Here is a 20521-nt window from a genome sequence, read left to right on the forward strand (position 1 = left end):
ATATTTCCATGAGCTTCCTCTTTTAACCTAGCGCTAACTTGACCGTGACCTTGCCGGCAACATTAACCCCTCACTGACACCCTTTGACTTGCATACCATCGGCAGCACACCGGAGGATGATCGAAATCTCCACTTCAAAGATAAAGGGAGAGGAGGAACCCGACTAGACGGAAAAAAAAAACACTAATGATCTTTTTTAATTGCCTCGATCATTTCTTCAATCACGTTGAGAAAGGAACGCTTTCGGTGAGTGAGTTTCCCTGTCCAAGTTGTCTCTTATGCTTCAGCTTAGATGTTATTCAACCTATTAACATTCTGCGTTTCTCAAGTTTCGATAATTACCAGCGAGGGGCTTTTTCGTAATTTAATAAAATTGAAGCGTGTTCATCCTTATTTTTTTATTTGTGCCATGATACATAAGGGCATTCTCGGCACTTCAGCTCTATATATAGCGGCCGCCATCGAGGAACACTCTGGTTCCACTCCGGTGGCACTTCCGTCAGTGGATTCACAGAGTTAGGGGAGAAAGCTGGCGCTCCGTCCAATTTTGTATCATCGATTTTCGAGACTTCATCTGCAACCTGCAAAGTTTCAGTAGAGCTAGAGTTCGCCGTTGGTCGGACGACTACGAGCAGAAAAAAGTGGTTCTTTTGAAGCTTCTTCGGCGGGACGAGGTTTGGGTTCCTTCTGCGCTTACAATCTGATCTTTTCTAGGCGTCGCGGCTTCAATCTTCCATGGTAATTTTTATATTAGAAAGGGAGTGATTGATTTGGGGGCGGCGATGGAAAATCAATGATGCACAGAACTACGTCGAAGGAACCCCAATCGGAACTCCTCCGCACACAACTACATATGAGCTCCGGCCTTTCCCGGTTCCAGTCAGCTCCGAGCGCGTTTCTCGGAGACATCTTCGACGAGTTGTTTCCTCTTCCGCCCGAGACTGATACCATGTTCCCCAGATTCTCGACCACAAACCTCTCAGATAATCACTCTTCGGGCAGCGGTCAGTTCCGGCCGCCAGATTCGTCGGAGTTGCCCAGCTCCCGTCATAACTTTATATCTCCCTCAGCTACGCCGCCGACGTTTTCTGAACATCAGATTGAAAACATCAGGAACTCGTCCAATCTCACTCGCCAAGTGAGCTCTCCTGCTGCCGCCTTATCTTCCTACTTGAATGCAGATAATGGTAACGATCTACACGCAAAAAATCTAATCCATTGGTTTATTGTTCATGAGACAACAAAGGTGAAATTTTTATGATCTATTTATCAGTAGGCTACGCTATGATGAGCAGTTCAAACAGTTACAGAAACAAGGATCTTCCTTCAATCAGTTGCTCACAGAGGCAAAACTCTCTCATGTCTCAGATTTCTGAGATCGGAAGCAAAGGAAGTGGCCATGGCAGTGAATCAGAGACTCAGGTACTCGAAATTGGATTCACTTAATTACACCATTTAGCTTCTGTAATTATAATTCTGTGTGTGGTTTTGGCGTCATGGCAGATGAGCTTGCCGAAGAACTTTGCAACTGACAGATTCCTACAGTTCGAGGATGCAGTTCCTTGCAGGGTTCGAGCTAAACGAGGTTGCGCTACTCACCCACGGAGCATCGCTGAGAGGGTTTATTAATCTTCTATTCATCTCTACGTTCATGTTGTTTGCTTGGCTTGATGAGATTAATGAAGCATGGATTTGATCAGGTGAGGAGGAATAAAATTAGTGAAAGAATTAAAAAGTTGCAGGAACTTGTTCCTAACATGGATAAGGTAATCGAATTCATTACTGACATAAACATCAAACAGCCTAACTTGTTTGCTGAAAATACGGTAAATTGCAGCAAACCAACACTGCCGATATGCTCGATTTAGCAGTCGTTTACATCAAAAATCTACAGAAACAAGTCAAGGTATCATTCTAGCTGGTATCACAAGCTCTTCAAGATCTTCACTTTGCATCTCTTTGATTTCTTTTGCCTTCTTTTTGCCACTGTTTCAAGATGCTTACAGAAGAGCAGGCAAACTGCACCTGCTCATCTAGCAAGAAGAGGAAGTACCCGAGCAATGGAGTGGCCGAGTGCTGTAAAATATGAAATGCTGGTGATTGGTCATAGTATCAGTTCTGTGAGATAAATTTTAACTGGAGGAAGAAAAGCAATGTACACAGACAAAAAAGTCACAATCTTGCTCGGTTTCTGTGAGTTTGTGTGTGGAGTTGTTTTTACCCAAGTAGATTTGATCAATTATTGGAATAAGCATTAAGCTTCATACTGAGGTTATTATCATTGATAAACAGTGTTACTCTGGTCTAAAGAGACAAACTTATGGCATGTTCCTCCATTTGCATGGATCGGACAAGATTAGCTCTGTTCTGATTTTCAAGGACTCTTCAAACCAGGAAACAATGTCTTGTGAGGAAGGCAGCTGTATCCAACAAAGAGAAAAAGGCATCTCCACTGTTGAAAGGCCATTTTTGAACAGAAGGTTGCATTGGCATTGCCTGGGTTAAATTCAGTGAGCAGGTGGAGGAGAAAGTGAAGAAGCTGGCGTGGTCAGTGGGAGGATTGTGATCCAGTGTAATCACCACAGGACATTGGTCCATGGTAGTGCCATCACTAATTGAAGTTGGTTACTACCAGTAGTTTGAGTTTGATCATCAAATCATTATCAGACTGCCAAACTTCACGGGCAAGCCTCTCTCCATTGATCACCATTAAAATATGGTTGAACTTCGAACATGTTGGATTTGACCTTCAAGCTACCATTGATCATCATCTGATACTATTAGACCGCCACTGATCATGGCCACACTATGATGGTAGTATAGTATTTCAAATTGAGTAAGAAAGGTTGAAGAAGGATCCATATGAATGTTTTCCTTCCATGAACATTCTCCATTTTCAAGGAGACAACTTTAATGACTTATTTTTTTCTTCAGCTCTTTCTTTTTCTTCTCCTTTCTCAAGGACTCACAAACACTGAACATCCATATGTAATTACCTTGCAATATCAAGAAGAGTTATTTTTTTCCACATATAAATCTAATTTCCTAGACAAAAATTCCTCAAAGAAATTCATTACATTCTTCAGAGAAAGCTCTAGCAAAAACAACTTGCTATTTAAATAGAGACAAACTTTGTTCTTGTCCAAAGCATCTTTGCAATGAAACCGTTTAGTACTTCTTCAATTAGTGGTAGTTCTAGTTCATGCATTACGCTTGCCGGAAGAGAACAACTAAAAAGGAATATTTGCTTTGAAGTTTCCCAGGAGCAAACTTTGGGAGTCTAAAACTATTCAGAGTTATAAGTTCGACAAATGGTGAAGAAAGCATGTGAATTGTTTCAGTTCAGAAATCTGTACTTCCAATGCAAGTGAAGTCTGTCATTTTAGACAGTTACCATCCTATCCTCAACTCTTTCAAGAATCAAATCAATTTGATTGTTTCAAAGAATCTGAAAAGAGTCATATTTGATCATGGACTCCACTGCAATTTGCCTGCAGCTGCAGGACCATCATGATGTATTTAGGAAGGTTCAATAGTGAATTAGTTATACAAGTTCCAGGAAACTCAACATGACCTCAAACTAACCAGCAGATCACTTCTTCCTTGTTTTTGTTCACTTGCATATGTATAAATCAGAGTGTCATGAAAGCTAAGTATCAGCTCTTGTTCTACTGCAGTGCTGCTACTAGTAGTCAACAGTAAGTTCGCGATAGCCTAAACTCTTTTTTGTGATGACCTTCGACCTAATTGAATAAACCAGCTCAATTCGTTGCATTACACAGAAACTAGTATCGAAGATCAAGTCGTAAATGTAGACATGAATACTTTGAGTTTTGGCATAATTGGTACCATGGGGCTCTCAATCTACACAAAATAAGGAGTCATAAAGATCACTATGTGAGCAATGGACATCCTGGGGAACTTTTATGGTTGGTTAACTCGGAGAGCCTCCTGATTTTCTTTCCTTCGATGTCTCTCCTGGCAAAGTGGCCCTTTTGGTCTGGGAACAATGGAAAGAAATTTGCTTGGAATAGAGTTAATAGTGAAAAGGCAAAGAGGGAAAAGGAGAAATTGATGAGTGTACTATTTTTCCTTTCAATCAACATAAACCAGACAAAAAGTACTGAAGAATGAAGCACTTCCATGAATGTAGAAACCATATTTCAGAGAGAAACCTGTGTTAAACAAGACCCCAAACCATCATACAAGTGCACCATCTGACACAAGCATGGCTTGTCAGAAGAAAATATAACAAATCGAGCTTCATGGCAAACGCCATTGGCAAACATCTAAAGTGATGAAAAACAATTGAAGGTATCAGAAAACAGGTGAATTGTAACAGAAACACACATAAACTCTAATGCAAATAAAGCAAGACAATAGCAAGTGTTCCAGCGAAACACTAAACCAATAGTAAGAATAAAAGCTTCATTTTCAAGATTCTTAGAAAAAAGAGACTCAACTAAAGCTTGAATCTAGCTTTATGAGCATAGAAGATTACATGGTATAGCTATTATTTAAACCCAAGCTAATTCATGTCAAGCAAATGAATGGGGGGAAGAAAGGGCGAACCACCTCGGATCACAAACATCAGCCATAGTTGTATATGGACCGATACAAGAGCTCAGCAAAATTGGTAGAAATTCTCACTTACTCCGGCCTCAGCTGCCCTACGAGGCTTACTTTTCCGCCGGCTGCCAATGCGTCGAAAACTATTAGAACAAGTTGAATGCTCCTTAGTCTTAGATCCAGAACCATTTTCTGTTTCCAGTAATTCAGGGATTTCTTTTGCTTTTGAAAGAAGCTTCCTCTTCTTCCCGTTCACCATGGTTAGGACCTTAACCTCTTCGTTCAGTGCACTAAGCTTTAAATCATCTTCTCCTTCTTCAGTTTGCTCAGCGTCTTCATCGATGTCATCGTTCAAAGGCTTTTGAGGCCTATTTTTCCTCTTATACGCAGGGAGAAGCTCTTCACCGCCACTCTTTGGATCCTCATTATAACTGGACAGAGTCAATTTCTTCCCCTTTCCTGTACCTCTACCCATCAACCCTAAAACCAGCAACACTAAGACAATTGGATGTACTGCAAAAGAGAGGAGAAAACAGTTTTGATAAGGCAATCAGGCGCTTTACTTGATAGCCCTATCGCTTCAAAGAGGCAAACTGCAAAATTCTGATAGGGAAATTTCAAAAAGAAAGCTGAGATTTGATTCGTATGAAGAAGCATTCAGGAAAGTTATCATATAATACACATACAGGTCATAATCTACGAAAGCCGATGAATCAGTTCCATAAGGGGAAAATAAAAGGCGAAATCTTTCAACGTCGACGATCGGAATTGATTCCGCCAATCCCAATCGCCCAAGTCGAACGATCTCATTGATCTTCAGAAGCAAAAAAGGAACATCTAAAACTAACATTAATGATGGATATCGCCGAAGGACGACATTTTTTGGCTCAGGAGCATCAGGTCTCCGCCACTACAATCTCGCATCCATTTCCTTCGTATCTGATGGCGAAATGAGAAATTGAGCAACAGTGCATCAAAAAGATCGGATTTTTAGGCTCTTGTCTCCACAAAGGCGAAGATTTGACAGCCAACACCCAACAAAGAGTGATTCTCGAACAGGAGAATGAAAACCAAAAATGGAGTAGAAGGGAGTGCGGTTTCGAATAGGAGTTACGAAGCATTAGAAGCAAGCGTATTAGGGAGCTGCCATGATCGAATCTCCAAGAGGTAGCTAAAAAGACGAGAGCCGACTGCCGAGAGAGGAGGTGGCATTGCCATTGAGAAGGAAGAGGAGAGAGCCGATTGGATACCTGGTTGTGTTGTTCCTGTCTGTTGGCCAAAACCTACAGAAAGATATATGGTATTGCCTCAGTTATACCCTTCGTCTAATTCTTCTAATTTTCGTAAAAAAAAATATAAAATAAAATAAAAAGAATGAAATTGACAGAGAATTTTCACCGATTGATGATTTTTGTCAGGGATGAACAGGAGATTCTCGCTTTCACCGATTGACCCGCTCAGTTCATCTCATCCATGCAAAATATGTATTTTAATTTTCACACAAATAACAGAAAATAATAGGATAATTCTCTTTCGGAATGATCATTGATAAATAATATTATATTTTTTTTTTGTTAATATTGTAGAAAGCTTTTTCCTCCGCCTCTGTTGAATAATATTTTGTCGGCGATATGAATGCAAGCTTCTGCAAAAGTCTGGGCCCGAGAAAATCTTGCATCGACTTTTCTTTATTATTATTTCAGCATGATTTTTATTTCATTGCTGGTACCTCGAATCACAGATGCTTTAATAATAAAAATTAGCCCCTAGGGCTTAGCATATATATGTTGGACGCATAACAAGGATGGATTCTCAGGAGTTAGGTTTATTTTTCCATACATCTATGATATATGTATTTATATTTATTTCTTTCTATATTATATGGGGTCCGTACTGGAAACTGCTAAGATAGTAGATTTTTTTTAATAATAAAAAATATCTTTAATAGATAATTTTAAATTTTTGACTAATGATTTGGAGGATAATTTTATTTTTTTACTGTCAAATAGATTAAACCGTAATTGATTATTATTTTATTGTTAAAATTTGATCTATATTTTTTAAATTTTTAACAAAATTTATTTTTTTAGTCAAAGTTAGATTTGTTTAATAAATTTAAAATATTTATTGATGATAGTTATTAGTAATTTGATTTTTTTTATAAAAAATATGTTTAGAAGTTCAAGCATATCTAATATTATACCATATTATTTCTCTTTAAATTTTATTTATTTTTATTAATTAATAGTGGATGTCAATATCAACTAATATTTTTAGTTAAATAAATTTGATCAATAATTTATTAAAATTAAAAATAATAAAAGAGGAATCTAATGTATGAAGCCCTCGTCAATGTAAAATCCTGAAAATTTTATTATACGTAGTTTTATCTTACTTTATAAAAAATTATTTTTGTAATTTAAACTTGTGACCTTTAGTCAGACAATAACATTTTACCATTGTATAAAGACTCTTCTCCATCAAAATGAGAATTGATCAATAAAATATATTCACCACAAACAGTGGGTGTATGACATCACTAGAGTAATGGTCATGGGTCGATTTTTATGAACTAACGACCTAGAATTTACCTCACCATATGCCTAATTCTTATATACCTATATTTAAGGTAGCGGATCAATATATATTAACCGTTTACAATAATTTATTTCTTAATATCAAATTTAATTAGTATTTTAACATTTTATCGACCAAATTTATTTTAATTTAATTAATTAAAAATATTTATTAGATAAATATATTATTTTTTTATAAATTATGTTTAAAAGTTTAGAATAAAAAGAATTTTTATTTTTAAATTTTGAAGTTAGCTTTTTCATGCACCAACTGTTCTTCTAATTTTTCTAATAAAATTAAATATTTTTAATAATATTTTATATAAAAAATGTATTTTTAAAAAATTAATATTTATTTTTAAAATATATATATTAAAACCTAAATATTTTTTGGCCTAGCGCCTAAAAAATTGCTAAGATGGCCCCAATTCCTCCCGTCGTAACCTTATCAACTAATTTGCTCGTTCAATGGTATTAAACAATGATTCACGCATGAGAATGAGATTAAATGGTATTAAATAATAATTCTTCGAGCGGATGCCTCTTATTTTGTTTGAAGACCTTTCAATAGTATTCTCATTGAATCATGTCAATATGAAAACCTCATACTGACTTTTGGATCGATTAGGATAATCAATTAGATGATATCAATTATCATATGTTATCCATTAATTAATAGGCGTAAGTTTTTGAGTTAGTAAGACTGATCAAGTACTTATTTGTTTGATTAAATTAAGAGGGATTTTCTTGAGACTATTTACACACATGTTATTAAATTGAACTATTGTATCGATCCAAAGGAAAACACTTCCGGTATATTTAGTGTTTTTTTGTATCAATAGACGTATATCTATACTAAAAATAATTGGCTCAGAAATATTACTTGTATGTCAGATATATGCTTAAGGATAGCCTACAACTATTGAACAAATTTATTTTATTTTGATCATACACAAAATATGTCGGTCCAAAAGAAAACATCTTATGTTACTAATTAAAGCTGTTGTAAGTTATGAATCAATTTATAATTCATATAAAGTGACGAATTATATACATAATAGGTCATCCTAAAGGAAGATTTAATCAATTAAAGTTTAAGTTATATTAGAGAATACTACTAACAAATTCTATTTTATTCTATAGAGTACAATGCAATGTTGTATTAGGTATCTCATGCAGAGCTCATTTATATGTATTTAAAATTTTATTTTATTTACATAATTTGATGTTTTAATTATACATGTTACATTACTTTCACTTTTTTAATTTCAATGCGATATGTTACTATTAGTATTAATAACATTCTCACACTAACTAGTTTGAATTTTGTTAAATGAAAAGAGTATATTGTCATAGTTTTAGGTTGCATGAACTTAGACTATGCATTGAGACATGATCACCCGACATCTCTGACCAGTGCTAGCACTATATAGCAGGGGGCTGAATTTGAAAAGTGGGAGTAATTAAACCACACGTGTTTAAGTATCATGAGCCTTTCCATTTAAACACCAATTAAATGGTCTATAACTAAAGAGAAGATGCTAGGAGTTTCCTTAGTCAATTAGCAGGCTATTTCATACAAATGAAAATGTCGAGACCGCCACACTTCTTTTAAAGTTAGTAATTATGTAGTATAACGATAAAGGAAACATCAGAGAGTATATTATGGAGATGTCCAATATCACCACAAGTCTGAAAATACTTAAACTCGATATGTTTGTCTATGTTAGTGCATTTCGTCTTGATGTCTCTATCTACACAGTTCACTATTTTTAAGATATCTTATAATACTCAAAAGGGAAAATGAACATTAAGTGAACTTATAACTAGTGAGTGCAAGAGGAGGAGAGATTGAGGTGTGAGACATTTGAAAGTACTCACTTAGCATTTGGTTCCTAAGGTTTGAACAAGAAGAGAAAGAAGATCAATAAATTAAAGGAAAGAAAAAAAAACTCTTGGTAGCAAAAGAATGAGTCCACTTGTTTTTCTACCAGAAGAAAGGTTATATGAAAAAAGACTGCCCAAGTACGTCAACTTACATGTAAAGAAGGGTAAATTTCTCACTCTTATTAGTTTAGATATCAATTTGACTATTGTACTTACTGACACTTAGTGGATAAATATATGTAATACTATTCACATAAGTATCACTATATAGGCAGGGCAGAGCCACCCTTGGGCTAGGGTGGACTCCTGCCCCACCCATTTTAAAAAAAATTTAAAAATAAATTCAACCCCATAATTTCCTCTTATTTGTTTTCCTATTGCATGGTTCATGTCACATGCGTTTTATTAAACTAAAAATTTCGATTTGATTTAAGTAACGTTTCAGAGCACACATCTCTTTATTAGGAATTTTAATTAAATCAAAAAATTTGCACGATCCTTCACCTCCTCACCCCCAATCACTGTGCTTTATATGTCGCACGCCACACGAACAACTGACACTACCACCTTCCTTGTTCTTCCTCGCAGTCATGAAGCTGCAGGAGCGAAAGATTTTGATTTCGATCTTTTTTGTCCTTTTCCTTTACTGGGTTCGAGCAGATCTATTCATTTTTGTAATAGATTTCCTTCGAATTCCTTTCTTAATGATGTAATCTCTCAATTTCTTGAAATCTTTATATTATCATTTACTTGATATTTCATATTCATGTCCCATATAGGCGTCCGATAGTTACTCGACAAGTACAACATCGGCATTCCTTCTCTTGAATAGCATGCGATATCTGTGTGACTATCGCCACATGTTTATTTTCTTTTGATATTATATGTATGAGTTAACTACTATTTTTTCTTTTGATAATTTGATTAAATTTATTAATAGGTTTATTAATTAATTTGATTAATTTTAGGGGGTGTTTGATTTTTTCTTAGGAATATGAATCGAATAGAATCATAGTATTATGGAATGAGAATGGGTATGAGCATGGATATCACTCTTAAAAGTAATGTTTGGTTAGTTGAATATTTTCTATTGGAATAAATCAAAATTTCTTTTTTTACCCTTAAAGGAAAATAAGAGAAAAAATTATAGGTGAGAGAAAAATATGATGAAAGAGAAAGTGTGATGGGAAAGAATGAAGAGAGGGAAAGTATGATAAGAGAAAATGAGGAAAGAGAATGTAATAGGAAAGAGCATGATGAGAGAAGATGAGAGAGAAAATATGATGAGAGAGAAAATATGGTGAGAGAGTGTGTGATGAAAAAAAAGAGGAAGTGAGTATGAAGGGAGAGATTGATGAGAGAGAAAATATGATAAGAGAGAAAGCATGATGAGAGAGAAAGTGTGTTAAGAAAAAAAGGGAAAGAGTATGATAGGAGAGATTGAGGAGAGAGAAAGTATGATGAGAGAGAAAATACGATGCGAAACAAAGAGAAGAGAGAGTGTGATGGATGATATTGAGGGGAGAGAAAATATGATGAAAGAGAAAATATGATGAGAAAAAAAGAGGGAAGAGAGTGTGATAGAAGAGATCGAGGAAAGAGAAAGAGTGTGATAAAATAAAGAGAGAGAAAATATGATGAGAGAGAATAAGGAGAGAGAAAGTGATATGAAAAAAAATAAATAAATATACTTTTATATTTGATATTAAGGGGGAAATTTTAGTTTTAGATCAACGGTATTTTTGAAATAAAAGAATATTTTGATGGTTGAAAATAAAGTAATGGCTCATTGAAGGGGGGGACATGGATATGAGTCATTACATAATTATAAGGATTCATTCCATTATTTGTATTTTCATTCAAGTTATCTAAACATTAACAATGACAATCAATGATTGCTATTCTCATTCCCACTCTTATTCCCCTAAACCAAACACTCCTTATTTATATACTATATTGTTTGCTTGACCATGTTATATTAGATTGATCACTAAGGAGTATTTCTTAATCATTAGATGATGATAATTTTTGTATTTATTCATAAAAAATTTAGGGAATGAAGAAAAAAACTATCAATTCATTTTTTAAACATCGGTCAGTCAGGGGCATTCTTCATCTAATATTGATATATCAAATTCCAGTGATCATGTTGATGTTAGTACTCTTGAGTTTGATCTGTCATACGTACTCTGATATAGAAATATCCTGTTAATCAAAGGGATGAAATTATATGAGCTTATATTAAGATGTGACCATATCAACCTATTAAGAATGAGTATCCACTGACCAAATTTGAAAGTCAAAATCGATGATTAAAAAGTCATTGGGTTAAAAAATTTACTTGGTTAGAGTACTCTCCTTCAAAAGATGCTGCATTTTACTTTCCATGCTTCTTGTTTGAACATGAGCATCCTCGCAATCCTGCATTTACGATGAATAAATTCAAATATTGAAAGTGAGTTAATGATGAGGATATATACGCATTTTTGATGTGTATAGGATGCAATACTTCATCACATAATAATGTTGTGGAATATCTTGATAATTTGATGAATATATCTCATTATATTGACAAAGTGATGAATGCACAATCATTAGAAGAAAAACAAAAGAACATATTATGGCTTGTAACAATTATTGAAAACATTCGATGGTTTATTTTGCAAGCATGTGCATTTAGAGGGCGTAATAAATCTTTATCTTCTGATAATCACGGAAATTTTATTGGGATGATAAAATTTATGGGAAAAATGAATGAGAGTATTTGGAGCATCGTCTTAGAGAAAGCTCCAAAATAATTCAAAGTATACTTCACCAGATATTCAGAAAGATATCTTAAATATTACTGTCAACCAAGTGAGAACCAAGATTTGTAAAAAAAATTGGGGATGAAAAATTTTACATTTTAGTTAATGAAGCAAGAGATACATTTAACAAGGAGCAGATGATTATTGTATTGAGATTTATGGATATTGATGATTTTTTACAATAGCGGTTTTTCAACATTATACATGTGATTGATACAACTGCTGTAACACTTAAGAAAGAAATATCTGATACTCTTAATTTTTGTGACTTACATATTGACAACATACGAGGACAAAGATATGATAGTGCTAGCAATATACGTGGGTTTTGTAATGGATTATAGGCTATTTTCTTAAAAGATTGTTCATGTGCATATTATGTACATTGTTTCGCTCATCGACTTCAACTATCATTAACTTCAATTACTGAAAAAGAGGTATTCATTTGGTTATTCTTTTTAAAATTGAATTCAATTTGTAATCTCATTAATGCATCTCCTAAATGTCATGCTGAGTTACATTTTGCTTAAAGAATTAAAATTGCACATATAATAACTACTGGTGAACATGATACCGGTAGAGGATGTAATGAAAATGGTAATTTACTATGACCTAGAAAAACTCGTTGGAGTTTTAATTTTGACTCAATTTGTTGCATGATTGATATGTATATCTTTATGATTACTGTGTTTGAAAATATAGTGGTTGATGGGTCTTCTAACTCCATCCATGGTGAAGCTAGTGGTTTGTTGATTGCAATGAAATATTTTGATTTCATATTTATATTGCACTTGATGCAAAAGATAATGGGGATAACAAATCTGCTTTGTCGAGCATTGCAAGAGAAATCTCTATATATTTTAAATGCAATGGACTCTATTTCAACTACTAAAATTTTGCTTCATACTTTGAGAGAAGAAGTTTTTGTTATTCTACTTAGTTATGTGAAAGAAGTTTGTGCTAAGTATGACATTGAGATACCTCATATGGAATCTCGTTATAAATCTGCTACAAGTCGTTCTCGTCAACAAAATGACTCAATTACAGTTGAGCACTACTATCGATTTGATGTATTTGTTGCTACAAATATATTTTTCAAGTTGAAGAACTTAATAGTAGATTTAAGGATGAGGTAGTTGAACTTCTTGGGCTTAGTTGTGCTTTAGAACCTAAAGAACATTTTAATCTTTTTAATGTTGATCACATTTATCGACTTGCTGAGAAATTATATCCTCTTGATTTTGATGCACAATATTTGTATCACTTGAGAATGCAATTGGATCATTATAAGTTTGACATTGTTGGCCATGAAAAATGTCAGAATTTATATATTTATTTAATTGACAGGTTAATTCGCCTTATTTTAACTCTTCTTGCACTACAACAAATTTGTTAAAAGACAACACTATAAGGACAACGGTTTTTGAGGGAACTGTTGTTAATTTGACAAAAGACAACGGTTTTTGACAAAACCGTTGTCTTTTAGCTCTAAAGAAAAACAAAAGACAACGGTTTTTGTAAAAACCGTTGTCGTTGAGCGAATTATTTTTTAATCAACAACGCATTTTACAATGGTTTTCTAAAATCGTTGTTTTTAAGCGCATTTTTTAGAGGATACGACTACAATTTTGTAAACCGTTGTAAACCTAATTCTTTTGTTCCATTGCCCTGGTTTAATGTCTTCCCCTCTCTGAAATATATTTTGGCGCGTGTTTTCCCTCCCCTTAGTCTTCGGGAACCCTAGGCAACTGTGTCTTTCTCCTCTCCTCATCCCGCGATCTCTTCACGTTCCCTCTCCTCACACAATCTCCTCTTCCCGATCTCCTCACACAATCTTCTCCACTCCTCGCACGTTTTTGCCTTCCACCCCTTTGCACGAACCCCTCTCCTCAAAACTCCTCTCTGGCTAAACCTCTCTCGCAGACTCTCACCAGCATCTTTTGGTTTGTTGCTATTCCTTCTCCCATATGAGCCCTGTCTCTCGCAATGTCCGGCGAATGAGGAGCATATAGAGGTGGTCGCCGTGGCGGTGGACGGGGCGGTCGGGGTCCTGTTGACAGCGGCAGATCACGTGGCGGCGGAGGAAGGGGCGGATATGCTCCGGCTCCTCGCTCTCAGGAATCGTCGACGACTCCGTCCGCATCGTACCATCCTTCGCCGCTAGCCACAGCAGCAGATTTGCCTTCGTCCTCTTCTATCGACGAAGAACTCCGACATCTCACGATCGCCGAGCCCACAAAGGAGCAGACTTCTCAGCCGGCGGCGCCTCCGGCTTCTAGCAAGGGTTTGAGGTATCCGGCTCGGCCGGATTTCGGCACCGTCGGAAGGCCGTGCTTAGTTAGGGCTAACCATTTCCTTGTCGAGATTGCCGACAATACTCTTTTCCACTATGATGTAAGTTTCTATGTTTCTCTTTCATTATGCATCGTTCTTCCCATTTGATGGAGAATACCTTGTTCTGAATTTGTAGGTGAGTATAGTGCCCGAATCAGTGTCCAGAGCTACCAATAGAAAAATCATCTTTGAGTTTGTCAAGGTGCATAAGGATAAAGCCTTGGGAAGGAGAATGCCAGCTTATGATGGAAGGAAGAACCTGTATACGGCTGGTACTTTTCCTTTTGAGTCAAAGGAGTTCACGGCTTCACTGCCTGAAAATGATGGAAGGTACTGTTTCTCAACTGAAGCTTTATGCTGACCGTATCTGTTAAAATCGTGTGGTTTTCCTCTTCTTCAGGAAGGCCAAGGATTTTAGAGTGATTATTAAGCATGATGGAAACACAAGCATACACAACCTGAAGGAGTTTTTAGTTGGTCGACAGATTGAGGCACCTCAAGAAGTCATTCAAGCCCTTGATATTGTTCTTAAGGAGTCTCCATCTACCAAGTGCTTCTGTTTCCTTTTCTTTCTGTACAATTTTCTCAAGTACTATATTATTGTTAATATTATTTTCGTTGCAACTTGTTCTGCTTCAGGTATACTTCGGTAGCACGGTCCTTCTTTTCCCCGAGCTTTGGGCATTGGGCACCCATTGGAGAAGGCTTAGAATGCTGGAGGGGCTACTATCAAAGCCTTTGACCAACACAAATGGGCTTGTCTTTGAACATAGGTAAGTCTTGCTGGAAGTGTTCTTTGGTTTATCTGTTTTGAGGAAACTATCAATTTATCTAGGCTATATTCCATTATCAAAAGTTTCAAGTTCCAATGTTTAAATGTAATTGGGTTGAGAATAATAAAGTTTCAAGTTCCAAAAAAAGGGAAAAAACATGTTACATGGGAAGTAGTAAAGGTATGCATGTCTACTTATGATTAAATTATAAACAATTAAACATGTATATTAGACATTTACAATTTGTTTTTAACATAGGGTCCTCGCCAACCAGATGCGAAATAGTGTGATTTTTATGTGATGAGATATATGAGAGATATTATTGAAGAATTGGAAACTATCGAGAGAGATTCACTTCGATCAATAGTAATATTTGACATTCAATTCTCAATCTTCTCAAATATTTGTGTGTTTATCATTTTGCACTTATCATCTTTTGATTGTTTTTTACTAATCTAATCTATGTCTTTGTTCACAGTTCATCAAACCCCAGTACTCTATAGAAGAAATTAATGAAGTGCGTTCCGAATGGGCAGAATGCATACAAGATTATATTTATGACTAGGTATATATTTAAAATCATACAATGACTTGATCTATTCGGAAAGTATTTGCATATAATGCAAATTACATAATCTGAACCTAACAGATATGCCCCTGGAAACATCATGATTATTAAAACTTTAGTGTGTAGGACATCCAGGTAGAACATCTCTATTTTATTATTATTCTTATACTGGAATGCATGAAATGTTTTTCAACATCTTAAGATTTTGAGATGTTCAAACATATATATCATTTGCTGGTAAACACATTTCTGTAGGACTAACACACTTGTCAGATTATGATGAACTGATTAGCTTTGAGCATCATGAATTGTTCCTTTCTTAATGGACAGTTTTCTGCAGACTAGGATTTACACGTAAAGGAGGTGAGCTAGATAAATATTTTGAGCAGTTACCTGATTTATGAACATGATAATACATGGGGAAAATGCAGGAGCAAGACCAATTTAATTAATAGTATTGAGATTCTTGTTTTCTTTGGGAATGAAAATGGTTTCTCAATCAAACAAAATTGAAAATATTTGGAATTTGCAATTTGTTGGACATGATGAATGGTCGGAATGAGTTAAAGTTGGATGGAAATAACTTACACTTTGTTGAGAATCACAATGACCAAGTTTATTCACATAGTTGTTTGGACTTACTTATGGCAAACCAAACCAAACCAATTTAGCAATCACTATATGCAAGATACACCAACTATCTAGACTTACCTAGAGTTGCTCTGATCTGACTGCTTTTTGCTTCCCAATGTATTCTGCCCTCCTTTATTTGCTGTTACTAGCTACAGGGATTGTTGGTTTATTCCGTGTAAGGCTTCACCTTGACTTAAGCAGGGTGGTGTTATCATATTAGATTATGTATAGCTCATGCGTACTTGGTATGTGTTGGATTCAACTTCATCTGCTTGCTAAAATGTTTTTGCCAATCCTGGTTTCAGTCCTTGTCCACTGCACACTTTTGCTCTATTTCATGCACAGGACGATTTAATTCAATTACCTTATTTCTTTAACTTATTTGCTGTACTATTTGTCCAACTTTGTACAATTAGCCTTGAACTAACAAAAGAAATGAATTTGAAGGGTTGGAATAGCCATATGAACCAGTTTCATAAACTTTTTTCATGCTCACTTGCTTGACTACTCATGAAATTGTGAAGCGGCAACGTTTCTCGTGCTTATTTGGTCATTCTTTTTTTCTATGGATTTAACTATATTTTATTTTCATACCAGGGAGAAATTGCTGGGTTTGCAAGCTGGGTATGCAGAAAAAAGAACCAGTACGTGAAGATTGTTGCATATCCGATCCTGACTTGATTTATTCAGAAAAAGGACAAATTAATTTGCATGGTTGTGGTCTTATAAACTTAATTTTGTGGTTTCATCTTTTGTGGTTGTCATGATTGGATACTACTTGTGGTCATGTTTGGATAGCTTGTAGTAATTGTATAGAATTGTTTATAAACTTAAGTGAATGTACACATGTACCGGTTTTTGGTTGAGACAAGATGTATATATAAATTAAAGACAACTAATCGAATGTATATATGTTGAAAACTATTTTTGTGAATGTATAAATGTTACGTTGTACCAGTTTGTGTGCAATAGCCATGGTTTTAACCGTTGTGAAAAGTACATATATAGACATGCAACTGAATGTACAAAGACAACGATTTTTAACCGTTGTGAAAAGTATTCTAAGACAATGGTTTTAAACTAAATTTTGAAGAAAGACAACAGTGTATATGTTGTTAAAAGTATATCTGCGATCAAATTTTTGCAAAACTGGCAATTACAACGGTTTTATACTGTTGCAGAACTGTTGTCTTTGGTATTAAAAGACAACACTTTAAATCCGTTGCATGACTGTTGTCTAATGTGGTCAAAGACAACGGTTTTAAACCATTGTCTTTTACCGCACATTTAACAACAGTGTTAGTTACAACAGGTTTAAAGGGCCTATGACAACGGCTTTTAACCGTTGTCTTTTAATGATTTTGTTATAGTGTTGTTTCTACAACAACAATGAAACGAGGATTTTCAACAATGAAACTTATTAAAACAACTCTTCGTAAAAAGATGGAAATATAGTTTTTAGCAAATTCTATGGTCATCTACATTGAATAGAAGTTGGTTGAAAAAATTGATAATGCTATAATAATTAATGAGTTTGATTCTAAGAAGAATTGAAGATCACAACATTAATAGTATTTTTTTCGCTCTATGCTTTAATTTTGAATGTATTGAATATTAGATACTTTTTCTATAGTTTCAAAAAAATTAATAATCATATTTTTTTTATATTTTTGAATTAATTAATTTATTATATCTTGACTATCAACCCTAGTTAAATTTAGATCCTAGATATGCCCCATATACAGGGTTGTCTTAGGAGCTGATTTCCGTTTGATTGTGAAAGATACATGTATATGGGGAATGAAAAGAAAACTAAAGTTAAGTTGATTGGTATTTTTAGCTTTTTTAGAACTAATGTCTTTCTGAATTTGGAAAATACATTTATTGTACTATCTTTTCGATGAAATTTAATTTCAATTTTATGTTTGAATAAATCAGGTTATTTTTTCATTTAGAAATAAAATTTTTAGTATTTTCTTTAATTCAGTATTGGTTGACAATAATTCCTTGGTTGATAAGCTTTATAAATTAAATACCACAACTCCTACAATTGACAACATAATTATGCAAAGTATATATATACAAAATGTAAATTAACTAATGAGAATTCATCCAAGTTATAGCATAAGTGTTTAGGACATATATCCAAACTCTGCTTACAAAGATTAATGTCACATGAAATTCTCAATTCACTTGATATGCCAGACTTTGATGTATGCATAAAGTGTGTTAAGGGGAAGACAACTAACAAAATGAGCAAGGGAGGAAGTTGATGTAGTGACGTTTTGGAGCTAATACATATGAATATTTGTGGACTATTTCCTAATATATCTTGGTATGGTCAAACATACTTTATTAGCTTCATAGACGATTACTCTCGATTTGACTGTTGGAGTGTATACTAAAAGTCTAGCTTTTGTATAAACATTTATAAGAATCACATTGATCAAGTGTCTACACTTATATATACCAAATGTAAATGTTCAATTAATTTATATTGTAGATAACATAGTGTGTGGTGTCACACACAGAAGATCGTGTTATCGGTTCTTTATAAATTATAAACAGTAGCTCACGACTGAGATGGAAAGGAACAAACTATCGGAAAAGTTGTAGTGTAATTAAGTATTACACTACAAGAAAAAAGTCAAACAACAACGGTTTTTCACCGTTGTCGTAGGCCATTTTGAACTGTTGTTAAAGGCCGTGTTGTTAAAAGGGGTGGCAAAAGACAACAGTTTTTAACCGTTGTCTTTGAAGGCAAAGACAATATTTTTTACAACGGTGAAAAACTGTTGTCTTTTCCTTCAAAGACAACAGTTTTTCACCGTTGTCTTTGAGCGTCTACCTTTAATAACAGGGTCTTCAACAACAGTTTTAAACTATCTACGACAACGGTGAGAAACCGTTGTCTTTTTTAGAAAAAAAATAAAAAAAATTAATACACAATTTTCCAATATTATAAATCATTCAAAATACTAAATTTTAAAATAAAATTTAATATACAATTTTCTAACATTCAAAAATAATATTTATAACATTCTGAAGAAATTTCATAAGCAACCAACAAAATTTCATAAGCAACCAACAAAATGATAACACTATTAAAACAAAGGTAGAACAATATAACACAAGATTTTCTACTTAGATGTCAATGAAGAGGAGGGATTGCAGCTCCTAGTGCTCCTTAATTTGTTAAAGTCTCTTCATTTTTTTAGCTTGTCGGCATTCTTCCCAATACTCTTGAGGACACCTAAGCGAATAAAGATATATATAATCCTGTGCACAAGAACTATGTAATTCTAAGTGGTGGATCATGTCTGTCACAAGTTCGCCACTAATTTTTTTGACCATTATGCACAGATTGTAGACAAGCATGAAAATAAGCAGAACCATAAATATAAGCGAATAAAGGATACCTTTCAATCTTCGAAATCTTCTTTTCTGGTTGGCCCGTCTCCTTTTCCTCTCTTCTTTTGTTAACTCTGCATCTTCTTTGATGTTTCCTTTTCCATGAAAAATCTCCTCAGGGGAAAGCATAGCCGCATCTGAGACGGCCAATGGAGCAACCTGCAAAACCATTGTATTTCAGTGACTCGAAACTGTTTTTACCATAAACTAAAAGACAACTCCAAAAGATATTTTTATCTCTTCCATTGCTAGAGCAGGTAAATTTTAGAAGGGAATCATATCACCTCTGAATATGAGGTAGCACAACTAAGAAGGGCTTTCATGTAGTTGGCTTGAATACTAAGAGCTTTGTTGCAATCCTCAACAGCCTTTTCGCACTATCCGAATTGCAGTAAAGAACAAGGTTTGCAGGGTCATACTTGAGTCCTTCCCGTAAGCTAAGCTTGCTTCCATAAATTTTCTTGAGTTAAAGAGTTCATTGCCTAATGCTCGTGCTCGAGATATAGCTCTTGTGTTGTTCAATAATGTATATATCTCCACATTTCTAGGATGAATCTACTTTGCTTTTTGTGAAGACATTTTCAAACCTGAAAATTATTCATTACACATTTTCAATGAACATAAAAATATTGAAAACTACCTTAATATTCAATATAACACTTTAACATTACCTTCCTCGAGCCATGTCCACTTCGACATTGACAGCATACAAGTATGAATTTGCCAGCATACCAAAAAACTTAGTATTTGAGGATGGTGAATTTACACTATCAAGTTTAAATACATTAGATATGACCATATCAGCTTCTTCAAGTTGATGAAGTCAAAGTTACGCTTCACATTTTGAAGCCATTACCTGCAATTGTGGGCATTATAAGAATACATTATTGTATTCTCTTATAATAACATTAACATGACATCCAAACTAATGAGATTAAGTGCTAGTATGAGTTTACAAATGAT

General features: G+C 34.5%; 2 protein-coding genes across 6 annotated transcripts; one reads left to right on the top strand and one right to left on the bottom strand.

Annotated features, from left to right (window-relative positions):
• Window positions 1-450: 450 nt before the first annotated feature.
• Window positions 451-3028, top strand: LOC121970457 (transcription factor bHLH80-like). 4 transcript variants are annotated; one of them, XR_006108928.1, is made up of 7 exons: window positions 457-1187; window positions 1274-1422; window positions 1504-1620; window positions 1701-1766; window positions 1838-1906; window positions 1997-2193; window positions 2293-3028. XR_006108928.1 is itself a non-coding variant. In XM_042521199.1 (7 exons), exons 2-7 carry the CDS (start codon window positions 794-796, stop codon window positions 2087-2089), a joined length of 888 nt encoding a protein of 295 aa, XP_042377133.1. In that variant the 5' UTR covers window positions 457-674; window positions 755-793; the 3' UTR covers window positions 2090-3028. The 4 variants fall into 4 exon arrangements, 3 of the variants coding, with proteins under 3 accessions (XP_042377134.1, XP_042377133.1, XP_042377132.1); XM_042521199.1 differs by having other exon boundaries at window positions 457-674; window positions 755-1187; window positions 1997-3028; XM_042521200.1 differs by having other exon boundaries at window positions 451-1187; window positions 1277-1422; window positions 1997-3028.
• A 1408-nt stretch (window positions 3029-4436) lies between these two features.
• On the bottom strand, window positions 4437-5831 carry LOC121973518. Of its 2 annotated transcripts, none has more exons than XR_006109642.1 (2): window positions 5418-5831; window positions 4437-5082 (listed from the first exon to the last, which is right to left on the bottom strand). XR_006109642.1 is itself a non-coding variant. In XM_042524935.1 (2 exons), exons 1-2 carry the CDS (start codon window positions 5260-5262, stop codon window positions 4625-4627), a joined length of 465 nt encoding a protein of 154 aa, XP_042380869.1. In that variant the 5' UTR covers window positions 5263-5409; the 3' UTR covers window positions 4437-4624. The 2 variants fall into 2 exon arrangements, 1 of the variants encoding a protein (XP_042380869.1); XM_042524935.1 differs by lacking the exon at window positions 5418-5831 and adding an exon at window positions 5256-5409.
• Between the last annotated feature and the right edge of the window lie 14690 nt (window positions 5832-20521).

Source organism: Zingiber officinale, chromosome 4A (assembly GCF_018446385.1).
Source record: "Zingiber officinale cultivar Zhangliang chromosome 4A, Zo_v1.1, whole genome shotgun sequence".
Classification (NCBI taxonomy): domain Eukaryota; kingdom Viridiplantae; phylum Streptophyta; class Magnoliopsida; order Zingiberales; family Zingiberaceae; genus Zingiber; species Zingiber officinale.

Bases quoted from the DNA above. Each gene is read 5' to 3' on its own strand.
- LOC121970457 (XM_042521198.1), top strand. From the start codon at position 794: ATGATGCACAGAACTACGTCGAAGGAACCCCAATCGGAACTCCTCCGC. The intron at 1,188-1,273 runs GTAACGATCTAC...TCTATTTATCAG, and splicing joins CTACTTGAATGCAGATAATG to TAGGCTACGCTATGATGAGC. The intron at 1,907-1,996 runs GTATCATTCTAG...CACTGTTTCAAG, and splicing joins ATCTACAGAAACAAGTCAAG to ATGCTTACAGAAGAGCAGGC.